Source organism: Phragmites australis, chromosome 23, assembly GCF_958298935.1.
Source record: "Phragmites australis chromosome 23, lpPhrAust1.1, whole genome shotgun sequence".
Lineage (NCBI taxonomy): Eukaryota > Viridiplantae > Streptophyta > Magnoliopsida > Poales > Poaceae > Phragmites > Phragmites australis.
In genome coordinates, this window is record NC_084943.1 from 19823277 (window position 1) to 19847534 (window position 24258).

At 43.0% G+C, this 24258-nt stretch overlaps 2 protein-coding genes across 2 annotated transcripts; both read left to right on the forward strand.

The window, feature by feature from the left end:
- Positions 1–8947: 8947 nt before the first annotated feature.
- On the forward strand, positions 8948–11879 carry LOC133905818 (membrane magnesium transporter-like). The gene is made up of 4 exons (XM_062347586.1): positions 8948–9152; positions 9611–9663; positions 9939–10039; positions 11579–11879. Exons 1-4 carry the CDS (start codon positions 9080–9082, stop codon positions 11670–11672), a joined length of 321 nt encoding a protein of 106 aa, XP_062203570.1. The 5' UTR covers positions 8948–9079; the 3' UTR covers positions 11673–11879.
- Positions 11880–12404: 525 nt separating this feature from the next.
- On the forward strand, positions 12405–22131 carry LOC133905819 (uncharacterized). The gene is made up of 9 exons (XM_062347587.1): positions 12405–12665; positions 13377–13452; positions 13582–14720; positions 16543–17398; positions 17899–18399; positions 18528–18808; positions 19197–19292; positions 19421–19546; positions 20009–22131. Exons 1-9 carry the CDS (start codon positions 12516–12518, stop codon positions 21797–21799), a joined length of 5016 nt encoding a protein of 1671 aa, XP_062203571.1. The 5' UTR covers positions 12405–12515; the 3' UTR covers positions 21800–22131.
- The last annotated feature ends 2127 nt before the right edge of the window (positions 22132–24258 follow it).

Sequence of the window (24258 nt, forward strand, 5' to 3'; positions counted from 1 at the left end):
CCTTAGCCATAGTAGAGAAGATTAACCTTTGAAGGTGGCGCATCCTAGAACTGCGGAGGGAGCCACCCACCCCTCTGCAGTTCCATGATAAAAGGTTCATGGTGCCCGTGGCGCCTTAAGGGCTAGCGCCAGACGCCCCTCGAAATCCGAGTTATCAACTGCAACATCAGGATCAGTTGTTTGGATAGGAAGAGGTTTTGCACCTCCAGCTGCACTTGCATCATTACTGAAATCCATCGTTTGAGGACTGCTTCTCTTCCCTGGATTATGTACTGCAATAGAGCTATCAGCTTGAGCATGACAGAGCTGACCCTCCTGCTATAGCATCTGTGAAGGAGCTGGATCACTGTGTCTTGCAAAAGAGATGCTATGAGTCCCAGTAGCAGCAGGATCCAAATGGGGATTGGAGCCGATTCCTTCATCTTGAGCTCTGTCAACATGGAGAACAACCTGCTAGAGAAGGTTCCCATCATCATGGTCGACGGCATCTCTGTCCCACCTACTAGGTTGACCTCCATGTCGCCTCCTGGATCGAGAAGATTGCTCTAGTTGAGTATCCTTGGGGGAAAACTCATGAGCAGCAGTAGGTGGTGAGGAAGAAGGAGGGAGAGTGGGTGACTTTGGCTAAAGGGGAAAGGGGGGACTTGTGGGTTTCTTGGAAGGAGGCTGCATGAGAGGGGCTCCTCGCCTCTTGAAAGAAGGATTGAGATTGGATTGGAAATTATTGCGGTTGGGGTTAAGTGGGGATCTAGATTTCTTATAAGGTTTGCTCCTCTGCGGAAATTGCAAGGTCCCTTGATTTAAGTTAAGTGCACCAGCCGTGGTTAAGGAAGAAGGAACTTGGAATTGAACAGAGGTCCCTGCAGAACAGTGATCTTGCAGGTTGAGGACAAAAGGGTTTTCCTGTTGTTGCCATTGATGATTCTCCTGGAAAGGAGTTTTATGCTGCCACTGCCATGCCTGGGCCTGATACTGCTGGTTTTGATAATCAAAGATAGTTGTGGGCTTCATAGAACATTGGTTGACTGGGCCCTGATGGACTAGCTGCCTTTGGCCCATTTGGACATTCCAAGAGCTATGGTTGCTTCTCTCACTTCCGGCTTCATTCTCCCGTCCATTCCTTCCAGGAGATTCTTGACCTGTACTTTTTGGATAGCACTCGATATTTTCACTGCCTCTCTGCAACTGTGCATTAACAGTAACCACCTGCAAGTCATCACTCTTCATTGAATGCCAGTTCACTGTTCTGGCCACTGAAGTTTCTGGAGTAGTAATTGAGCCCGAAGAAGAACCCGGAGATGAAATATGCTTCTGAAAATAATCTCTAAAAGACTGAATATAGGAATTCTGTGATTTGTAGTCCTGTTCCTCCCTGGCTTCACTTGGGATATCCATTTCCTGAGTTCTCCATTTGCCGTACACATCCTGAGGCACTTTTGCTGCTTCGCTTGGGCTTAATTTCCAGAGAATTTGGTGTCTTTGAAGGCAAGAATTAACAGAATGAAAAAGGCACCCACAGAAATTGCAGACTTTAATCAACTTTTCATAGTAAACATAAACTTTGATCTTCTTGTTCTGAGATATATTAATAGAGACTGAATCAAGTAGAGGCTTCCTGACATCCAAAATAACTCTAGCAAGCACAAAATCCTGAGGTTTGAACATGATAGTCTCCGTAAAAGCCACTGATTCATCTTTAGTGCCAATCTTTTCTATAATCTTATTGACCAATCCTCGAGTGCGTAGAGATTTTGGAATGCCGTAAAGATGGATAGTGACTGGAAGATACCTGAAAGTGAAAGAATCCATCGGTCTGCCTCCTTGCGGGTCAATCCATTCCACAAGCATGGTTTCCTTCTCAACAGTCCACGGCTGGCGCTGAAAAATCCATCAGAGGTCATCCTCCTCACGAAAATGAGCCATGAACAGATTAGGAACAATCTGCAATGCCCTGTAGAATCTGCGGCCCCAAGCAGCTCTCATGGCTTTTTCAAACATCAGAAGAGAGATGTTTCTTGAAGGAGGCCTATCTGGAGGATCGACTTTGAAGAGCAGATTGAAGGGAGTGGGGATGGATTCTTGGCTTTGCTCTTCAAGATCAACCTGGATTTCCTCTTTATGGGAGAGATTGAGGCCATGAAAATCCAACTCAATGTCTATCTGTGGATTTGGGTTATCCGGGGGGGGGGGGGGACGGGGAGGAGGTTCTCGATCCATACGGGAAAAGGGGTAAAGGTTGGATGAAAGAAACCAAAGAGAAAGATTTGGCTGGAGAGAAGACTTGAAAACAAGCTTAAAATGGCATCTCGCCAACACCCAATACGGAAGGCTTCGAGTCGGATGCGTGTTTCGCCTTGGGAATTACGCGGCCGAAGCGAGCGTTTGATCGCCTGCGAGATCGGAATCTGGCCCCATAATAATATGGATCTTGGTTTGGGGAGTTGCAATAAACTTAGATCTTGGTTTGGGGGTTTATGACTCCTCTAGCTTGAGGTACTGAGGTATAAATGTACGAATGTATGATGCAATTGCGGCGATCCAGAAGATTGCAGTGTTCATAGTTCTGTTGGCATCTAGGTTTTGCTGTGTGGTTCGCACTTTGTTCCGTTTGTCGTAGATCGGATGAAACAGCACAATTTCAGTTGCTTTACTCTGTCCGCCTGTCTCTTGTGATGTGGCAGTGGCACTCATATACATGTTAAAATATACAGGCTTAGTCTATTATATTTTTATAATTCTAAATAAATCTTAAAGGCTCATTCATGTGAGAAATGTGTGTATTCTTTAGTCATACTTTGCTAATAGAAGTGGATGGAGACTAACTTAAAAGGGTTTCTCTTCTTTACCAACTTAGCATGTGTAGATAAGAGGATTAGAAAACACACGCTTGCGCTTGCTCGTCTCATCTGGCCGTGGCCAAGGCGGGGATGTAGGGCGTGGGCTCATGGTATCGACGTGAATGGGCTGTCGAAATCGAGTCTAGTTGCTTGCGTATGTCCGGCCTTCTTTTTACGGTTTCTTTCTTTTTGCTGTGTGAACAAACAGATAAATATATGAAAATCATGTTGATCAAAACTCCGATTGTGGCGGCATAACCGTCTTCGATCATGGTGCATCTCAACCGTGCGACTCTCCCTTTATATATATCTGTCAGTCGCCGCACAAAGAAGAGATGTGATCACATGAAATTAGGATTTTACCAATTTCTCTCTACTACGCCATCGCACGTAGTCTACTCCATCCACTGTACTGACGTGCACCGACAAACGGGAGAGCAAGTATCCAGAAGCCGTCGCCCTTGGGATCCTGCACCGGGAGAAGGTGAATAAGGTTTTTGGAAAAGCTTGTCACGACTACTCACGATTTGCTTCCTCTACATCATTGCGGTCTACTTCGACTACTTCGTCTTTATCATCGTCTACTGGATCGATATCACGGTGGCCTTTGCATCGACTACTTCATCTTCATCATCATTTACTATATCGAGCATCGATACCACATGGGCGTTTGCATCTCACGTTGTCATCGGGTAATCCTGTTTGAATACCTATTCGAGTACATCTGCTAGTCAAGTATCTTGTCGAGGACATGCACTAGTTGAGGCATGTTAAGACTTGTCGAATCCTACTAGAGGCTAGTCGGAACATAATCGTTATTGATTATTTGCATCCGTTCTTGTTCATTTTATACTAGGAGTTAAATTAAATTAAATCTGAAAGTGATATTACTTACAACAATCAAAAATCTTATTGTAGACACTTTGATTTAATGATGGCTGGTTTTGCCAATACATTGAGGCCGGACAAGTTTACTGATGTACACTTTAAGAGATTGCAGGTCAAAACCACTCTGTAGCTTACGGCTATGAACTACTACTGGGTTGCGTCTAGCAGGCCTGAAGGAACTCCTTCCTCTGATAAGGAGAAGAAGTTTGAGGAAGTCAACACACTCTTTGTTGGATGTGTTTTTAGCGCTCTTGCCGATCATCTCTGTGATGTATACATGCACATAAATAACGCAAAGGAGTTGTGGTATGCACTAAATACAAAATTTGGTACGTCAAATGCAGACAGTGAATTGTATATCATGGAGCAATATCATGACTACAAGATGATCGATAATCGATTGGTAATCGAGCAGGCTCATGAGATTTAGTGTATTATGAAAGAACTCGAGCTCCTAAAGTGTATCTTACCCGACAAGTTTGTGGATGGGGACATCATTGCCAAATTACCTCACTTATGGAGGAATTGCCACTGCTCTAAAACACAAGAGACAAGAGATCTCTGTTGAGTATCTGATCGCTTATCTTGATGTTGAGGAGAAAGCTCAAGCTAAATATGTGCATAACAAATGGCGCAAATGTGGTGCAACAGTCCTATAATGGTAAGTACAAAGGGAGAAATAATAAGGCCAAACAAACCACCAACTTCAAAAAGAAGATAAACAAATATGATAAACCTTACTCCGTGTGCGGCGAGGTTGGCCATTGGCCAAAGATTGCCGAGAACGCAAAGGAAGAAATGTTAATCAAGGGAAGAACACCAAGTCTATCAACGTGACCATTGACAACACTAGAGATGGAACTAGTGGGTATGGTAATTTAACTATTGTTCTTTCAGTGAATCATTCTACCAGCTGGTGGATTGATACTAGGGCTAATGTACACGTGTGTGCTGACAATTTAATGTTCTCTTTTTATCAAATCTCTAGAGATTCTTCCGTCTTAATGAGAAATGGGTATCATGCTACTGTTTATGGTATTGGCACAATAAATCTGAAGTTTACTTTAGAAAAGATCGTGCATCTAAGAAACGTGCAACATGTTCATTCAATAAACAAAAATCTAGTTAGCGGTTCTCTTCTATGTAGACACGGGTTTAAGGTGGTACTCGAGTCCAATAAAGTAGTTTTGTCAAAATATGGACTTTTTATTGATAAAGACTATGAGTGCAGAGACTTGTTCCGATTTTCTCTTTCTGATTTCTGCAATAAATGTGTCAACTATATTTATGACAATATTAATGGAGATTAGGCTAGTATTTAACACTCACGGTTATGTCACATAAACTTTGGTTGTATGACTCGACTTTCCAGCTTGAATTTAATTCTTAATTTTTTCATTATCAAAGGTTCTAAGTGACAAAGTTGTGTGCAATCTAAGCAACCTCATAAGCCTCACAAGGTCGTCAAGGAGAGAAATTTGGCAACATTAGAACTCATACATTCAGATCTTTGTGAGATGAATAGTGTGTTGACGAATGGTGGAAAAAGATATTTCATGACTTTAATCGATGATGCATCTAGATTTTGTTATGTGTATTTGTTGAAATTGAAAGATGAGACTCTAAACTACTTTAAGATCTATAAGGCAGAAGTTGAAAATCAATTGAAAAGGAAAATCAAAAGACTTAGGTCGAATCGTGATGGAGAGTACTTCTAAAGTGATTTTGACTTATTCTGTGAGGAACATGAAATTATTCATGAGAGAACGCCTCCCTATTCGTCGCAATCAAACGAGGTAGCTAAGAGCAAGAGCCGCGCCCTGACTAATCTGGTTAATGCCATGTTAGACACTACAGATGTATCTAAGGCATGGTAGGGGGAGACCTCATTGATTTCGTGTCATGTTCTAAATAGAGTCCTACTAAAAATAAGGAAAAAACCTCCTACGAAGAATAGAAAGGGAGAAAACCATCACTTTCTTATTTGCGCACTTGGACATACTTGATGATAGTCAATGTACCAATAACTAAAAAACGCAAGTTAGGATCTAAGACAGTGGATTATATCTTTCTGAGATATACTCATCGGAGTATTGCCTATAGGTTTTTAGTAGTTAAATCTGAGGTATCTGACATGCTAGTCGATAAAATTATGGAGTCTAGAGATGCCATCTTCTTTGAGAATATATTCCTTATGAAATATATACACAACATTTCTAATCAAACCTCTGAGATAATTCCTAAACATATCACACCACTCGAGTATTGTAAACAACCACTCGAGCTAGTTCCTGAGGAGGATGACAATGAGGCTCCGAGAAGGAGTAAGAGACAAAAGACAATAAAATCATCTGGTGATAATTTAACTGTGTACCTTGTAGATGATGCTCCCAAGTCGATTTCAGAAGCTTATGCATCTTTAGATGCAGACTACTGGAAAGAGGTTGTTCATAGCGAGATGGATTCCATTCTTGCTAACGGGACTTGGAAAGTCACAGATCGACCTTATTATAAACCTGTAGGTTATAAGTGGGTGTTCAAGAACAAGTTTAGGCCTAATGGTATTATCGAAAAGTATAAGGTTCAGCTTGTGGCTAAGGGTTATATCCAAAAAGAAGGCAAATATTTCTTTGATACGTATTCACCTGTCGCTCGACTGACCACAATAAGAGTACTACTTTTCTTGGCTGTCTCATATGGTCTTATCGTTCATCAGATGACGTTAATACAACTTTCCTTAACGAAAAGTTGGATGAGGAAATCTATATGGATTAGCCTGATGAGTTTGTATTAGAAGGTCGGGTAGATAAGGTATGTAAGTTGCTAAAATAATTGTATTTCCTCAAAGAAACCCCTAAGCAATGACATGAGAAGTTAGATAGAACATTAACATCTGCAAGTTTTGTTGTTAATAAAGCTGATAGATATGTGTATTATTGTCATGGTGGGGGTGAGAGAGTTATTATGTGCCTGTATGTTGATGACATCTTGATTTTTGGAACAAATCTTGATGTGATTAATGAGGTCAAATCATATCTGTCTAAAAATTTTGATATGAAAGATTTGGGAGAGGCTAATGTGATTTTAAACATTATGTTGATTAGAGGTGAGAATGTGTCACGTCCCAAAATGCTAATTACGTAATTGAGCATGCATGATCATTATCGCATGTAATTATACATATCTATTTATTTATTAAGTTGAGTCAAAATGTGTTTCAAGTACTTTAGAGATGGTTTAGAGAATTTTGGAGAAGTCCCAAATATTTAGAAAAAGGTGGAGAGTGAAGATAAGGGGACACTTAGAAAAATTCAGCAAAAACCGCCCTCACGGTCTAACCGAGCTTACCCGTGGTCTGACCGCCAGGTGTGGAACCACGTGGACTTACCGCAGTCTGACCATGAGAATTAGCGGTCTGACCGCCAGAGCGTAGAGGCTTGACTTAAGTGAATCGATCACTTTCTCTTACTCTCTCTCTCATACTCACTCCCTCACTCTCTTCCCCACTCTACCTTAGAGAGAGAAGGAAAGCTCCACCTCGATGTCCACAACGACCGGAGATCGACGGTGGGAACCTCCCCAAGCTTTCGAAGGACTTCCCTGATCTCCTCCTCTCTTCTCCCTCGCCGGAGGCACGCTTATCCAACCTCAAGCCCGCATACCACCCCGAAGTCTGATATCCAAACCGGAGCTTCTCTGGAATGGAGTGATCTGCTAGGAAGCTGCAATACACTAAGGTGAGGTATCCTCTACCGTTTCCCCTTGTTTCTGAGCTTGATTCGACCCTATTGTCATTTAGACTCAACTTCAACCTAGCCTAGATCCAATCCATGGAGTATTTTGAATTTAGCTCGATGATTGTTGTCCAAATCACTCTAGAAGCACTCTACTAGTCAAATAGAGCATTTTGGTACCTTTTGTCGTTGAAGGTTTCGCTGGAGTCCTCGCCAGTGACCCTGTAAGGGCGCCGCTGGTAAGGTCTGGTAGTCTGATCGCCGATAGGTCCGGTCTAACCGCCAGTTAGGACTGAAAAATCCGAGTTGAAAATTCTATACAAGGGTCAGACTGTCACTGGGACCAGTCTGACTGCTAGCATGCTTTGCTAGTTGATTGTAGGCAGGCACGGGCAAAAAAAATTCAGGCGCATCTAAATTTTGGTTTCAACTAAACTATAGCCAAATCACCTAGGCATGAGTGCATGACCAAAATTTGGTCTGGCCATCTGGTGTCCCAATCCTAACAGGCCATAAACTAGTTTTGCGGCGGTTGTGCTGCATTGTGGAAAATGTTTAGTTAGGGTAATATTTACTAATTCTAACAAGTTTTCGCTATTTCATGTCCATGGAAGATGTTTTTAGTTAACTGTAAATAAATGTATTTTCAAATACTCACAGTATCAGAACGGAGCTACGAGCTTGGCGTTTATCACTTCCTTAAATCATGGGATACACTACGGTTCCAAAAGGACCGTTGCGTGCTAGCTATCGACAAGATTGAGCATGTTGCTTTGCGGTTTGGTCAGAAATTTTTGAGCTAACCCAATCAATGTAAGTACTTTCTTGGTTTGATTAAGCATATTTTATGAGATAGATAGAATGATTAACTATTACACGGGTGCATGCTTCAAGTGGACATGGTTAACGTGACGTCACGCCACATCGTCCTAGATGCCTTGCCTAGTCTTATTGATGTCTTTAATCTTTATCCTTCATATTTCCGTGCATCTCCAGTATCAAAATTCTATGGCGCCAGCTAGGTCCATGTCACCACCACCAATCAAAAAATTGGGAATCTTCTACCTTTGAACCAAAATTGCAACTTCTGAACTGAAATATGTAAGCTTTTCAAATAAGGACAGAGCACTACCAAAGCTTTCAACGAGAGATAAATTTTCAAATGAAGGCTTTCAAATAAATTTGTCCAATCTTTCAATCAGGAGAACCCGGCTCTTGAAAACCAGTAGATACCACCGGCTAGTGAAATTCTTATGTCTAATATATCCGATTTACCGATAGGCCCTGCTGTAAAATTTACTTTTATTTTGTTTAAATTTATTTAAATTTTATTTATCAGTAAAAAAAACTCGGCCACCGGCTGCACCTCACTAAATCTTATAGGGAAGAAAATTCTATAAGACTCTGGTGAAAAAATCCTATACCTGCATCTACTCCGTTCATCCTGGATTCAACACGTATCAACGTATGATAGGATTTACGGATGAGACCAGATGTTCTAGAATTATCTTCCCGGGCACACACCCAGCCAGCGCATCTAGGCATCACCGACCAATCGAATCGGATCGGTCGGGGGATCCGCGCCGCGGCGAGCACGAGCAGCAGGAGACGCGCCGCGCCATGGGGATCGGCTACGCGGTGGGCGTCCTCGGCGGCGCCATCCTCGCCCACGCCGCCTACGCCACCATCCAGTGTACCGTCCCATCCGTCCACCTCCGCCGCCTCCCCTCCCTGCGCTTCGACCGATTAGCTCCGGATCTTCGTTCCCGCGGGCGATTTTCTTCTTTCTCGCGTGGTTTTGGGGGGTTCCCCTTCTGGGTGGCGATCCCGTGGTGGTGGGTTCTCGGTCCCCCGGCGACCGCCGCGCGCTAGGATCGGACCCACCGCTGCGTCTGGGTTGCAGGTTTTAGATCTAGCGCTTGAGCCCGTGATCCTAGTTCTCTGTTTACCGGCTTGCTGAGAGGCTGCGAGGTTGATTCGTGGGATAGTAGTTCACTAGTAGGCTGACTCGCCTGGATCCGTGTGTCGGGCCCGTCGAGATTTCTGGCTAACTGGCTGGAATTAGATGTCGCAGGCTTCTTGTGCTTTTCTTTTTTGAAACTGTTGGTGGCTAGATTCCACGGATTGATTTTTTGTTTTGTTTTGTTGCAGATCGCACGGTACTGAAGATCACGGAGGAGGAGTTCTCGCGGCCGCCCATGGATGTAAGTATGCTCTACACTGGGAATACTTTTTCTCTGTGATGTAGTGTGGATTTTGGTGTGTAGACGTGTTCTTTCTAGTTATTTGGGTAGCTTGGGGTGGTTTCACACCGAAGTTGGGGGGGGGGGTATCAATGGTGTAGGTGATGATTGTGAATTGTGTAGTGTATGCAAAAAAGAGACAATGTTAGTGTTGACTGTTTGTGATCTAGGCCACTTTGGCATCAAAATGTTTTAGTTCATTCGGGCATGCATAAATGGTGCTTCTGATTGTGCAGGTAATGTTGGAGTTGCTCCTCGGGTTGGCCTTATGCATGTGGGCAGGGCTCTCTGTCCCAGCGAAGTTCCTTTCAGTGCTCCCACATTCAGAGGAGAATAGGTAAGCCTATTTTAAGTTCACTACGGTATTTAGGTTATTCCTGAGTTTGTGATGTGGTATTGTGGCTGATGGTCGTAAAGTGTCTTCAAAGATAATGCAATCTTAGAATTTATAAAGTCAAAACTAGTTTCTGCAATTATGAAATTGTGGGACAGAAACTAGGAATGAAGTTACAGGAAGTGTGGCTTAATACCATTGCTTGAGCTCGTCTTGTCAAATGTCCTTGTAATCAACTGTGTAGTTGTGAACTGTATAAATCCTCAATAACATGGGTTTATAGTACATGCATACAGTAAAGTAGAGTTGTGATAGATTACTCAAATTAATGTACATGAATACAAAACTGTTTACAATTATTTATCGTGCATTAGTGATTCGATAGTCATCAGAAAATAACACAAAAGACTGCACAATGCAGAATATCTGAACTGTGAAAACTCTGTCACATGTCGAATATATGGTCTTTCTGAACAGGGATCACATCATGTCTTGACTCTTGGCTGTGTAAGCACTAAGAGTTTGATGCAGCAATGTCACATGCTAGTTTGTGCATTGGAAGAGGGGAATCTTGTTTGTGAAATATGTGGGAGTGGGACCTTCTAAAAGTTACCTTCTTTTTGCTTTAGGATATAGCATACCAACAAAATTAGATATGTGTGGTTGTAAACTGGTTAATTTTGTCATTATGTGAATTTGATGCTGTTATGGAGAGTATCTTCAGCAGGAGGAGAATCAAATCAGATAGAGATAGAGTTTGTTAGTTTAAGTTAGTTTGGTTGGATTCATTAGTTGGAGATAGGATTGGTTAGTTGGTTTAGCTTAGAGATAAGATTCTCTGTTAGCTCGGGTTCTATTTAAAGGATGGTGATGCACCGATCAATTAAGCAATGAAATAAGTTTAAAGTCCACATAATCCGCTGCTAAGAGCCTCCTCGTGAGGGCGAGTACGCTCCGCCATTTGCCCCTACCGATCCAATCAACTAAACCATATCAGATGCAGTGATAATGCATGCTAGACTGAGAATCGATATAAGAAATACTTTGGGGCTATTTTCTAAACCTTTGTTTGTTACCTTTTGTGCTGTATGAGTCAACTGACGTTTGCTGATTTGGGATGTCTGAAATGTCTGTCTTGTTATTTAGTCATGTCTTTTTTAGCAACATTAACCCCCCGAAGTTTGTTTATCAGGCAACCCTGCTTTTGCTTACTTTTTCTTTGGGACACTTCTATGATATTTTCCGATCATAAATAGCCGAAGTTCTACCATAGTACTGCATACCTAAAAGTCACGTACAAGCACCTGGACTTGGAGTTTGTGTGGTGTATCCCCTTCGTGCCTTTCTGAATTAATTTTTTTCTCCAATGCTTACTCGATGATTGCTCTTTTTCTTGTATTGTGTTATCAGAGTGTCGAAAATACACTACAATTTGCAATCAGGTTATCTAATTTGATGCACGCTGGTAGTGTGGGGGACCACCCATGTCATTAAGAAATTCTCTTTTTGTGGGTCTCTGATCCGTTGTTACTATGCTTGCAGGATCGTCTCGCTCCCGGCAAACCTGGATTTCATGATCTTCAACCACCGCGGAAGAGCACTGCCGTCAGATGCAGACTTGAAGCTGAAGACATAGACATGCATTTTCAGATTCTGTTCTTTACTTGCCTCGTAACCTTTGCCCTCGAGGAGGATCCAGTTTTTGTGCCCCCATTTGTCTAGGGGGAAACCTTCACAGACCATAAGTAACTTATCTACGCTGTAACACTAGAATTCGTGGCACTGTAATTCTACATCTGTATGGGGTTAATTCGAGCTTCTGTTGCAGCCTTAGCTGATGCAATCCTTTGTGTGAATCATCAGTTAATCATCAGCTCAAGGTAATTTGATGAGATTTGAAAGCATCAGCCTACATGCTGTTTACATTAACATGACCTGAGTGCCCGTGCCTTGCGACGGATAATTGATCGTGTCATGAATCACTCAACATGTCATCTTCTGATGCATTAGACATTATTTTGCAAACAAATTTTTTGTCAAAGTTGCCAAGTAAGTGGAAGTTTTTTTCTAAAAGGAAACCTGCATTCCTAATAATTTGCTGCAGTGGCAGCAATCACGTGGGAGGGGATGATCTGATCTGAGCAGTATAGTCCAAGACCAAAGAGAAGAGGGCGAAGGTTCCGCCAGGACGATCCAGGCCGTCCACCCTAGAAATCGAACGGCTGCAGAAATCCCCGAAGCCGCGTGAGACCCAGAGAGAACGTGTGAGCGCCCTCCACCCCACGCTGGAACGGAATTGGAATCTCGCTCGCGCTCGGACAGTCGTCGCCCTGACCGGTGGGCCCCAACGGGCAGTCTCTCCGCGCGCGCCCCCAAAATCATCCCGAGCTCCAGCTGCTTCCCTTCCCTTCTCGAGAGGAGAGGCGGGGACGAGACGAGCGCGGCGGCATCGCCTCCCAAAACCCTCGCCTCCCCTCCCATGTCGAGCCCGCGACCCGCCCCCGCACCCGCCCCAGCCGCCGCCGCAGCCGCAGCAGCAGGCCAGAACCCTAGAGCGGCCCCCTCCGCTCCGGCGGCGGCGAGGGCGCGCGAGGAGGGCGAGGTCTCCTCCGGCGCCGACGACGACGAGGTGAGCGCCCCGGCCCGCACGCTAGCTTGCTTGTCTTGGATCCAGCCTCCCGCAGCCGTTCCTCTCCCGCGCCGCGGCGCTGGCTGGGGCCTGTGGCGGGAAGCGGCCGTGTTGCAGTTGCTTGCCGTTGACGCTTTGACTCATCCCGCGGGTAGGGATTGCGGTGTGGATTGGCGTGGTTGGGTGCTCGCTTAGACGTTTTGAAGCGTGCTTGTTTGCAGCAGGACGGATTATGGGTGGATGGATGGACGCGTTGTTTGGGTAGTGGCACTGAGATATGACAGCAATAGGGTTTCCAGGATTGGAGACATGCTCATGAGCTCATCGCTTGGTTTTAGGACATACATAGGGTTTGGATGTGATGTGATTCTGCGGTTACGGCTGAGCTGGCTCAGGTTGTAGTACTGCTTAATTGAAGCTGTACAAGAAAATATGTCGTATGATGTGCGTTTTTTGCGTTGCTAGTTTCCAAATCGGTGCTGTAGGGTTACGGTGGCCGGATGGCATTATAGGTTTTTTGAATTTCCATATGGCGCATTTATGCACTGCATTTATCACCTATTCATGTAATGTACTTACGTAGTATGTACATTTTTATGTATTTATCACCTTCATGTTATGTGTGTACCTATCGAAGCATTTATTGTCTTTTCATGTGCTTAGATTTGTGACATTTTTTGCTTGTCGTGCTCATTAAATTTCTGCAAGCAGGCACTGCAAACTCGATTGGATGCTCCATACAATGTTGGGAAGTTTGTGGAGCCTGGTGCTCAAGTCCCTGGTAAAGGTAAGATCCGTTTGGTGTTAAACTGCTACTTTTGTGTGTTTCATATTTAATGTCAGTTTCTGTTCATGGAAGGACAGACTGCCGCTTATACTGATCCTGCTGCCTTACCTCTTTCCTTCGATTTACCAGGTGGTAATGCCTTGAGTGTCACAAATGTTATGGCTCACAAAACAGCTGCTCCAAGTTATAAGAAGATCATGAGGGTGAATCAAGGGCAATTCAAACCCGGCACAAATCGAAATCTTACATGGCAGAAGCCTGTGTCAAGTGATAACCTTGTGATAACTTTCTCTGATGATGATAGTGGGACCGACTCAGGAAAGACAAAGCAAGATAGAGTTAGAGATATTAAGGCCAGCTCTCAAGGTACACAGAAAACAAGGACTAGTATGCAAACTAGGATCATGAGAGAGGAAGCACCTCAGCATAAAACCCACAGTGCAAAGATAGGATCCGCAAACTTCCCTGCTTTTCCACTCACACTCAGAAATGCAGGGGCTAGTAGGGGATCAAGTGCTACGTTTTTTAGGAGAGAACCACCTATGCGCCAAGTTACTCCTCTAAAGTCTAAGCAAAAGGATGGAAATGGTGTAGGAGTAAATTCTGCGGATCATAGGTTAGAAAGCTTGCGCCATAAAATAGCGGCTAGAGAAAATGAACTAAAAAGTCAAAAAAGACATATGTCTGTTGCTATGAAGAATGCAGATCTCTCTACTGATCAGGCAAGGCTGCCATCAGAAAAGATAGGATTTGAAACTTTCAACAGTGGTGAATGCTCACGCCTTAATAGTCCATTTGAACATGATGGAGGACCTAGTAAAAGATTGAAGCCCAATCAGCAGCATTCCTACAGTCAAGTTTGCAGTGACTTGGTAACACTGGCACCTATTAGTTGTTCGACAGGGAAAAACAACATGCAATCTTCTGAAGTGATAGATCACCTTGCAAATGGAACTACCGTGAACTGTAGTGTTGATGAAACAGAGCATGCAGTCACAGAAGAACTTTCAGGTCAAATACAGCATGGTGGTGCACCTAAGAACCTTCCGTCATCTAAAACCCACCGCAAAGGTACAGAAGGTGCTGGGAATCATTCTACGGTTGAGTTGCGTAGCAGTCTTGCAGCAGCACCATTTACTAATGGGCAAATTATGCCTGAAGATACTAGTTTTTTGGTGCCAGTCACTTCTTCCCAAGCTGAGCAACGGGTAATGCCTATTGGTACTTCAGCAGTATTAAACCGTAGGCCACACTTGCAACCTGGAGAGGTTAGTTCAGCACTCTTGTGTCACCCTTATTCTAGTACTTATTTTTCTTGCCTTTTGGAAATGCATTTAATTAGTTGATGATGCTCAGCAACTGCTCTTGCAAACATGATAAAATGTCCCTCCTTAAATGTTGAGTTCTTTGAGATGCAAATACTGCAATGTGGAATCATCAGAAATTATGCGCTGGCTATACTTCAATACCAAACTGAGAGACATTTCTTCTGAAAACATGAATTTCATCAATTCCATGTCTTTATTTGAGTATCGGACTCATTTTAGATTCTTTTGCTGTAATTAAGTTTTACAGTGTCTGCAATTTTTTTTAAAAATTGTAGAGTATTAGTTATATTTAATTTGGGGCAATTGTGTTCTTGCCTCTACTTTGGATTGCAACTGTGAATTAGCCCCTCCTTTTCCAAATTTGTGATTTTACCCCTCCTTTTTCATAGTGAAATTGCCGTTTGCCCCTAGTTTGGGGTTCTGTTAGGTGAAGCCCGATTAAATAAATTTTAAAAAAGAAGAAAATGAAAGAAAAATGGAAGAAAGACCAAACTTCCCTCCCCTTACGCTTTCACCATCCGTGACTCACCCGTGACTCTCTCTCATGACGGCGGCGGGGCGCAGGCGAGGGGCGGCGCGGCCTGGGTGGCACGGTCCACTCCTTCCCAAACCTTATCCCCTCTCCAGCTCCTCTGCTCTCTCTCTCTCTCTCTCTCTCTCTCTCTCTCTCTCTCTCTCTCTCTCTCTCTCTCGGCTGCAAGCAGCAGGACATCTTCCTCTGCCATTTTCCGCCTCCAAAGCTGCAGCAGCACTGAGTTGATCCTACTGACCATCTACGTCGAGCATTTGGCCTTCCCAATGCCTAGAGCTCCGCCACTGCTCTCCTCTGCTCTTCCCCTCGTTTTCCTCACAACCAAGCACCATTGAGCAGCACACCACCATTGCAGCACCCCCGAGCTCAAATCCGAAGCCACCAAGCACGGATCAGCCCAACCAAGCCCCAAATCGCGTTTTGGAAGGTCGTGCGGAGCTTTCCCCGCCGAATCCTGCGTGAATCCCTCAGTTCCTGGGCCAAATCAAGTTTCGTGTGCCGCGTTCTTCATCTCTAACTCAGGCCGGCAATGCCTCCCCACCGTGAGTCGCCGCTGCAGCATCTCCCCATGCCGGATGAACCTTGGGGTGAGCTTGCCTACACACTGGTGAGGCTCACTACTCCCTTTTCCTCCCTCCCCGCGAGCTCTCTTGCTGCAGCCGCGAGCACCCAAGCTGCTGCGCGCCATGGACGCTGGCGAGCGTGCCGTACCGTCGGCCATGGCTACCTGGGCGCTCTTTACCAGGTCAACCAGTCTGGCCCCATGCTTAGTCTCAGTGGCTAGCTGCAGCTGGGTGTAAAAAATTCCACCTGTTAATAATTGGTTGAAAAGAAAAGTTGAGAAATGGATTTATTCTTACAATGTTAAATTGACTGCAGCATTGTAATATTCATGGGAAAATAAATCTTGTTAGCTGCCTTTTACAAAGTCATAAGAAAAGTAGGGGCAAAATCTACAAGGGTATACATGTCCTTTTACAGCTGCCTTCACACCGTTAAGTGCTCTTAATGGAATGGGGGCAAACACAATCTTCAGTTCAAAAAAGCGGGGGCAAAATCGCGAAGTTGTAAAAGTAGAGGTAAAATCACAGTTTCACTTCCAAGTAGGGTAAGAACACAATTGCCCCATTGAATTTTGACAGTACACACATAATGAACATCATAGTCTGAATCATGATGCCGACCCATGTGTAGAGTAAATAGTTAATTCCCCTTTTTCTGTTTTGGTAGAATGCCGATCTTTTGAACAGTAGTCACCAGATAGGTGCAGAAGGCCAGAACAAAAGATTGTTCTCTCTGCTTGAGTTGGAGGAACTCCAAGAGAGAGAATTGGAGGATGCTCAGGAGCATAGACGGAAATGTGAAGTTGAAGAAAGAGAAGCTCTTAGAGCTTATCGCAAAGCACAAAGAGCTTTAATGGAGGCAAATGAAAGGTGTACCATCCTTCGTAGGAAAAGAGAGATTTGCTCTGCACAAGTTCATGGTTTTATTGCGGATTCTTTGGTACAGTCATTGAGTATTCAGAATGCTGGAGATGGCCTTGCAATGCCATCACTACTCAATTCTCAGATGCATGCAGATTGTCAGATGGCTGAAAATCAGGGTGGTAGGTACAGTCTATACCCTGACGAACCTCCTCAGCAGCCAGTTGATAAGCATGAGGCACGGCCAAACTATCATGATGAGCTTGCTGCCAGCACTGCTGATCCAAACTTTGTGAGTACTGCCAATGATAACAGCATGCCTTCAGATTACATGGAAGAAGATCTTCCGTTCACTGCTAGGAGGACAAGATCAGAGTGTGCTTCACATCTGGATAATCACATTGAAGAAACTATACATGTATATGCAGAGGAAAACAGACAAGCTTCTGGTGATAGTGTGCAGGATTATGAGCTTTTAGAAGCTTCTTTGAGGTCTAGATTGGTGGAAAGATTTGGGAAGAAATCATGTCCGAATATCACCGGACAAGGCACCGAAGAACTTGCTGTTGGAAAAGTAGCTGGGGCTGAACATGACAAAGGGTCTGCACATGTTGGACTTCAGTTACAGGAAGCAGAGCAGAATGTTATGACAACCCTTGAAGGTCATATCACTTGCATTTCTATTATAATACTTCTAAATTCTCCACTTAATAATGATCTGTATACGTGTTGAGACATTGTAATGATATAGTGATTTACTCTGCAAGCATTCATTCGTTAATCTAATCAGTTATCTTGTATCTTCGTGATGACTACTGTTAGGCTCTTCAAAATACACACACAGTATGAGTGTTTAATAAGTTTTACTAACAATGAGTTCTATTACAATAATACTGCATTTTTTTCATCATTTTGTTGTCCTTCCATGGAAATCTATTAAAATTGAAGTCCTATAGGATGAAATCGTTACTGTTTGGGGGCATCAGTTTCTTATGTTGATGTGAATGGGAAGGTCTAATTGTATGGGCAACTGGGCATGCATTCTTGAATATTCAAGTGTGGCTAAAAATATTCTATATCTGCCTTTCCTTCAAATGATGATGATATGTTTTTCTACATTGCATGTAGACTTCTGTGTAACGATACTTGTTGTATTGTGCAGATACAATGGAGCATGGAAATGATGGCGCTGAAAAGACTGGCGGTCTCTCGAATTCTAATAGTGGTCCTTCAATGGGCAACTGTGATCCTGAGGACAACATTTCCTCTCTCAGAGAATTGTGCATGCCATTGAGTACGAACAGTCCCATTTTCCCTTCATCAGTTCCACAAAATGCTGCTAGACACATCAAGTGGGCATTTCCTGGCTTTTGTAAGGAAGTTTCAGATTTCAAAAATGGCTATCTGACCAGTGATGCAGCATCTGAAGCAACAGAAAGTGTACAAGATATAATACAGGATCGTGATGGAGAGAATGTGAAGATGCTCCCAACTACACAAAAGGATAATGATATGGCACACAGTGGGATCGATCCCTTCTGGCCCTTCTGCATGTTTGAGCTCCGAGGAAAATGCAATGATGAAGAGTGCCAATGGCAACATGCCGAGCATCATGCTTGGAGAAAGTCAAAGCACACAAAAGATGCAATGACCTCTGCTTCAGGTTTGTTATACGTGAAATCAATCTCTTATCATGTTCATTACTTGATTTTACTTGTATCCGTATGACTTTCATATGCACTGTGCTTTGTGAAGGTTCCACATTTGATGAATAAAAATGAATTAATGCAGGAAGGATTCGTTGTGGTCTGTTTCAGCATATTCTTCCTGTACCAGCATACCGTGTTGGTTCGAATCTTATTAAAGCTGATCTGAACTTGATGCAGTCAGTGTTGGCTAGCAGTTTATGGCAATATTGGCAAAGGGGGTTTTGCGCTTCCTTTCCTTTACCTTTGTCTGTTCAGAGAGTTCTTCCATCAGATGCACCATTCTTACAGACTGGTGATGGTTTGATTGCAGATTTTGATAGGAACAGACAGCTATTAAATTTTCGAATGCTGGATATTAGGAAGGTGGGTGGAGTGCACTGTATCGTAGTTATCATCACATCACGGAAGTGGCATGCATATCAGAGTCCGGTTCCCTTATAATTGAAGTTTTCTGTTCTCCATGTTCTCATGATGGCATAATGCATATAGATTATTTTGATTAGCTTGTTGGCACTCACTTGATGATAGTGCGCCCTTTTTTCTTTGCGGTTCCTTGCAAAAATGCATTAAGTTTGACATTTACTTCCGCAGTGGACCAATTATTCATTTCACCACTTATGGTGTTTAAATTTTATAGTAGCAGAAACATGACGAATTGGCAGTTTTTCCTTTGAATGAACATACTTACTAGTTCATTGCTATCTGATCTACTTAAATTTTGATTATTGTCATTTAACTTCTTGTTCTGTAGAATAAGATTGTACAGGGATCTGTTGATGTTGAATTCTTCTTAGAGGGCGCACTTGGTTTATATTGCGGAAAAGTAAACAAACCTGACAGGATCAAGGTGATCTTCTCTGTATTGGATAACATAACTTTCACATTATAACATGTTTTAGCTGCTTCTACAGAGTTGAATTCAGGTTATTTATTGGCCATAAGCTTATCTCTAAATAATAGATATACATTCTGTAGGCTCTTTCACTTCTGGCGCGTGCTATTGAGGCTGATCCAAGTACAGTTATCCTGTGGGTGTTTTATCTCCATATTTACTATCAAAAGGATGAAGGACTTGGGAAGGATGACATGTTTTCAGATGCGGTACACTATTTATCGATCACTCTGTTCCACTTAATTCAGGCCCTAAAAAATGTTATGGTAGAACTCATGAGCTACAAATGATTTTTAGTTTTCTTTTGATTATCTTGTTCTAATATATCGACTGCATGGGGTTCACCTTGTTAATACAAAAAATAAATATTGTGTCATTTGGTACAACTTGTGTGCTCCGTATAACCCAAGTCATTTACAATAGATTGTGCCCTCTCACACCAGAATATACCTCAATCCCTGTGTGGTCTATGATGGAGTTGGAGCAACGAGAGGTCATTTTCCAGTTTTTCACTTTGTTGTTAGGTCATGGGAAATAACTAGATGAGATAGAGAACATTTCATATTTGTAATCTGCATACAATCTATGCATGTTTGCTCTATAGTTCAGTATCATTTGGTATCTACTATTATGTAATTACCAATAAACCTTATACTTTGTTTTATTTTTAGGTGCAACACAACGTTTACTCCTATGAACTATGGCTTATGTATATTAATAGTAGGTTGCGCTTTGATGACCGATTGGATGCTTATAATGATGCTTTGAGCATGCTCTGCCAAATGACAGCAGACACTGACAAGGATTTCAAAGAAAGAAGTGCTTTCATACTAGATATCTTCTTACAGATGATTTACTTCCTGTGCATGTCTGGAAATGTAGAGAAGGCGATTTCTAGGATTTTGGGGATTCTTCCAACTGCAGCTCCTGACAATTCTGGTGACAAGTTGCTCGCTGATGTCATTTCTTGCTTGACCATGTCTGACAGATGCATATTTTGGATTTCGTGCCTATATGTCTCAATTTACAGGAAGCTTCCAGAGGAAATTACTGATCAGCTAGAGTTCCAGAAATCTCTGCCTCGTGCCTTAGCATGGCCTGCTGTTGAGCCTAGTGTAGATAACAGAAGTCAGATTATAGAGCTTTTGAAATATGCTGCTGATAAGATGGCTGTAGATATTAGTGAGAGTGTTAAAAATGGGGATCCGTCTTACCTGACGTTATCACAAATCCTTGCTGTTAACCACATTAGTTGTCTAGCTGCTCTTGAAGGCTTCAAATCTTCTGCTGATATGCTGGTGAAGTATATGGAGGAGTACCCAACGTGTCCTCAGATTCTCCTTACCTCAGCTTGGCTAGAAAGAAAGTATGGTACATGTCCTGGTCTGAAAGGTTTTGATGAGTTACTATTGGATTGGCCTAAAGAGATGGAAGGAATTCAATATCTGTGGAATCAATATGTCGCGTATGCTTTGGTCGATAATATTGAGTTAGCTGAGAAGGTACTAGCTTGCTGGTTTGAAGAATATGGAGAGGATCGTGATACCCAAAGTAATGTTTCTGTTGGTACAGTAGAAGTCAGCACTGAAGCGTCCGGACAACCATCACTTGCTTCAGCCCAGAAAGTTGGTTCGAGTCCATCTACATCAGAAGATCAGGTCTTTCGGTTATTAAATCTCTCATTGTATAAGATACTAGAGAACAACCTACCGGAAGCAGAAGTTGCTGTGGATAAAGCATTGAAATCGGCTCATGGGGAGTGCTATGAGCACTGTTTAAGAGAACATGCCGCAATTCACACGCTGGAGAAATCATCATCTTCTGCAGATGCTCAAACTCAAGCTGCCTTCAGCTTAATCATTGGTTATCTTGCAGATCATCGGAACTTGCCCGCAAAAGATTTGCTGTCAAGAAAGTTTTGCCAGAATGTTAAGAAGCATAGGCTTAAGCAGTTAATAGATGACACTATAGGTCCGGCATCTGTAGATTCTTCTCTGATAAATTCTGTCCTTGAAGTGTGCTTTGGCCCATCTCTCCTTCCAGAAAAAATTGGCAAAGTGAAGTACTTGGTTGATTTTGTTGAATCAGTGATGGAGGTTCTTCCTGCAAACTATCGCCTAGCCTTGGCAGTTGGTGGATTCATTGTTAAGCGGTACACAGGTGCTGACCCTACCTCCATGGGCACCAGGTTCTGGGCAAGCTCTGTTCTGATCAACTCCATTTTCCAAGCTGTACCTGTTGCGCCAGAATCGGTATGGCTAGAAGGTGCCAGTCTCCTGGAGAAACTGCATGCTGCAGAGACCGTGAAGAGGTTCCACCAGCAGGCAACATCCGTCTACCCCTTCTCCTTCAAGCTGTGGCACGCGTACTTGAACGTCTGTAAGGCCGGCGGGAGCAACACAGAGAGCATAGTGGAATCTGCTAGGCAACGTGGCATCGAGCTGAATCTGACCCCTACCTAACTGTCCCTTTGATCCAAAGACGAAGCGATTCGGCAGACGGAGCTGTAGGTAGTGTTGTGTTAACTGGAGATGACGTAGATACTGGTGGTGGCGGTGGTGGTGGGATCGTTTTGTTCTTCAGGCACAGGTTTAGTGGCACATAGTCGTGGATACCATACAACATCTAACTAGTGGCGATGGATACAAGCATATGGGCATACAATACAGTGGAATGTTGGTGGCAGATTTATTGATTTGTAACATTTTAATTAATCCTTGTTTTCTCTGTTATGCATAAATGTTGTTTTGAAGTATCATGATTAATGGAGATATGAAATGAGAATTTTGGTTCACCCTTGCAATGTTCTTTACTCAACGTTGCATTGTGGAGTATTAATCTTGATGATCACAATTCTGTTTTGGTCCAACAAAAGCCATTCTGATTCTAGGATGGCGCTGGTACCGATCTGGTTAGGCTATCTCTAGCAGTTACCTTGAATTTTCATCCTAAAAATACTATTACAGCATCCTCTATTATTATTATAGTATCTCTTATTTTTTCATCTTCAACAGCTATCTATTTTCTACCTTCTACTTCTCTTTTTCTCTCTCCGATTCTGCTGTCAGTCTCTGTGAACAGTACAGTGATGCAAACGATTCCAACTTGCGATTTCAGCTTTGCACCGCCAGGTTGGTAACCTTCCCTTCCACCCCTAATCTCCCAATCGGTTTTACCGCGAGCGGGTTACTTGGACCCGACTCTATTCCATCCGTTTGGTCTACTCCATCCGTTTGGTCTACGTGAGCGGCGGTGTTATGTGCTTTTACTAGGCCCGGTTATAGTTAGGCTGAGGCTTAGAAAGCTGGTTATAGAAAAATTGTTTTTAAAGGATAAAATATATAATATATGTAATACCTAATATTATCTCTTAGAAACTTAAAAAGCTCATCCAGACTAACTTCTGGTTTCTTCGTAATAATGACAATTTTACTTCTCAGAAACTATTTTTAAAAACAAACTGTTTGATTCAGTTTTACTTCTAAATAGCAAAAACCACTGGAAGGTGAATCAAACACGGCCTAGCGTCGGTGGCTAGCTTCTCAGTCGGTGGGAGGTTCGACGGGGTTGTCTCGTTCATCTGCTATTCTGCTTGTCGTTTGCCTGGAATCAAAGTTTTGTCATGCTACACTTGGTTCAAAAACAAATGTTTATTCCTGTATGTTTCATTCGTCTGTTAGCTCTTCACTTCTACGCTTCAGATATGAATTGAGTCGAGTTAAACTTTAAACTGATAAACTTGTCCTTGACATCCTTCTTCTTTGTTGGTCATCCAGAAAAATGTACGTCGTCCGATCCTGATGAACGTAAGAGTCTTGCTCGGTGAAACTTTTTGCGCATGAACGAATCAGAGGTTCAGCATAGCAAGGTTTTCCGAGGCCGATCCGGTGTTCCCCGCGGCGCAGGAGGAATCGAGTGCTGCAGTGGCAGATGCTGTTGTCCCAGATAAATTTAAGGGCAAAAAATCTAAGGCTCCTGCAAAGGCTGGCGCGCATAGATACTGGTGGGAGATCATGAGGAGTTTTGGTCTAAAGGATGAAGAAATTGCCAAATTTCTGGATCCTTTTCACTGGTTGATTTGCTTCCCTCCGTTGACGAAGGATGTTCTCAAGAAATTTGGCTTGGGTTGCGATTGGCGAAGGTCATTCATAACTACTGACATGAATCCATTCTATGATGCTTTTGTCAATTTATAAGAAGAGAAAGCTGAAGAAATTGGGCAAGGTTGTTGAAGACATGAGATACACGATCTATTCTCCATTGGATGGCCAACCTTGTGCTGACCATGATCGGGCAACAGGTGAAGGAGTGCAGCCACAAGAATATGTGAGTTGCACACAAAAATTGCGCACAACACAAAGATTATGGCAGCGATTAGATGCTTCTGATCTTGGCGAAATCAGCAGCAGGACGCAAACACCTGATTTTGGCGAACAAAAGGGTAGCAGCGAAGAAGGCACCAACGTACAGTACCTAGGCGGAGCTAGTCGAGGTACAGCAAGATGATGATTTGTAATAGCTTGGTCTTGAAACCCATAATAGATACAGCAATGGCAAAGCAAGCTTGGCACACAAAGCAGCGACAGGCCGACAGCGCGAAACGGACTGCAAACTAAACAACGCTGCAAACCAAACAATCACAGTAAGCCAGTCCATTGTATAATCATTAAGATTCCATAACAGAGTAATGAATTGGAGCTCAAATGTGAACAAATTTCATCAAATTTCATATCAGCACTCAAGTTAGAGCCAAAATATTAAGATCAAGGCATCCAATTCAATGTACCATTTTAGAACATATGCATGCAAATATATTGAATATAAAGCAAGAACACGGCAAGGTAAAGTTTGCTGCCAGTACATAGTTGATTTTAAACTGAACCATATTGTCTAAGTAAAAAACGCATTTGCATATTTGCAG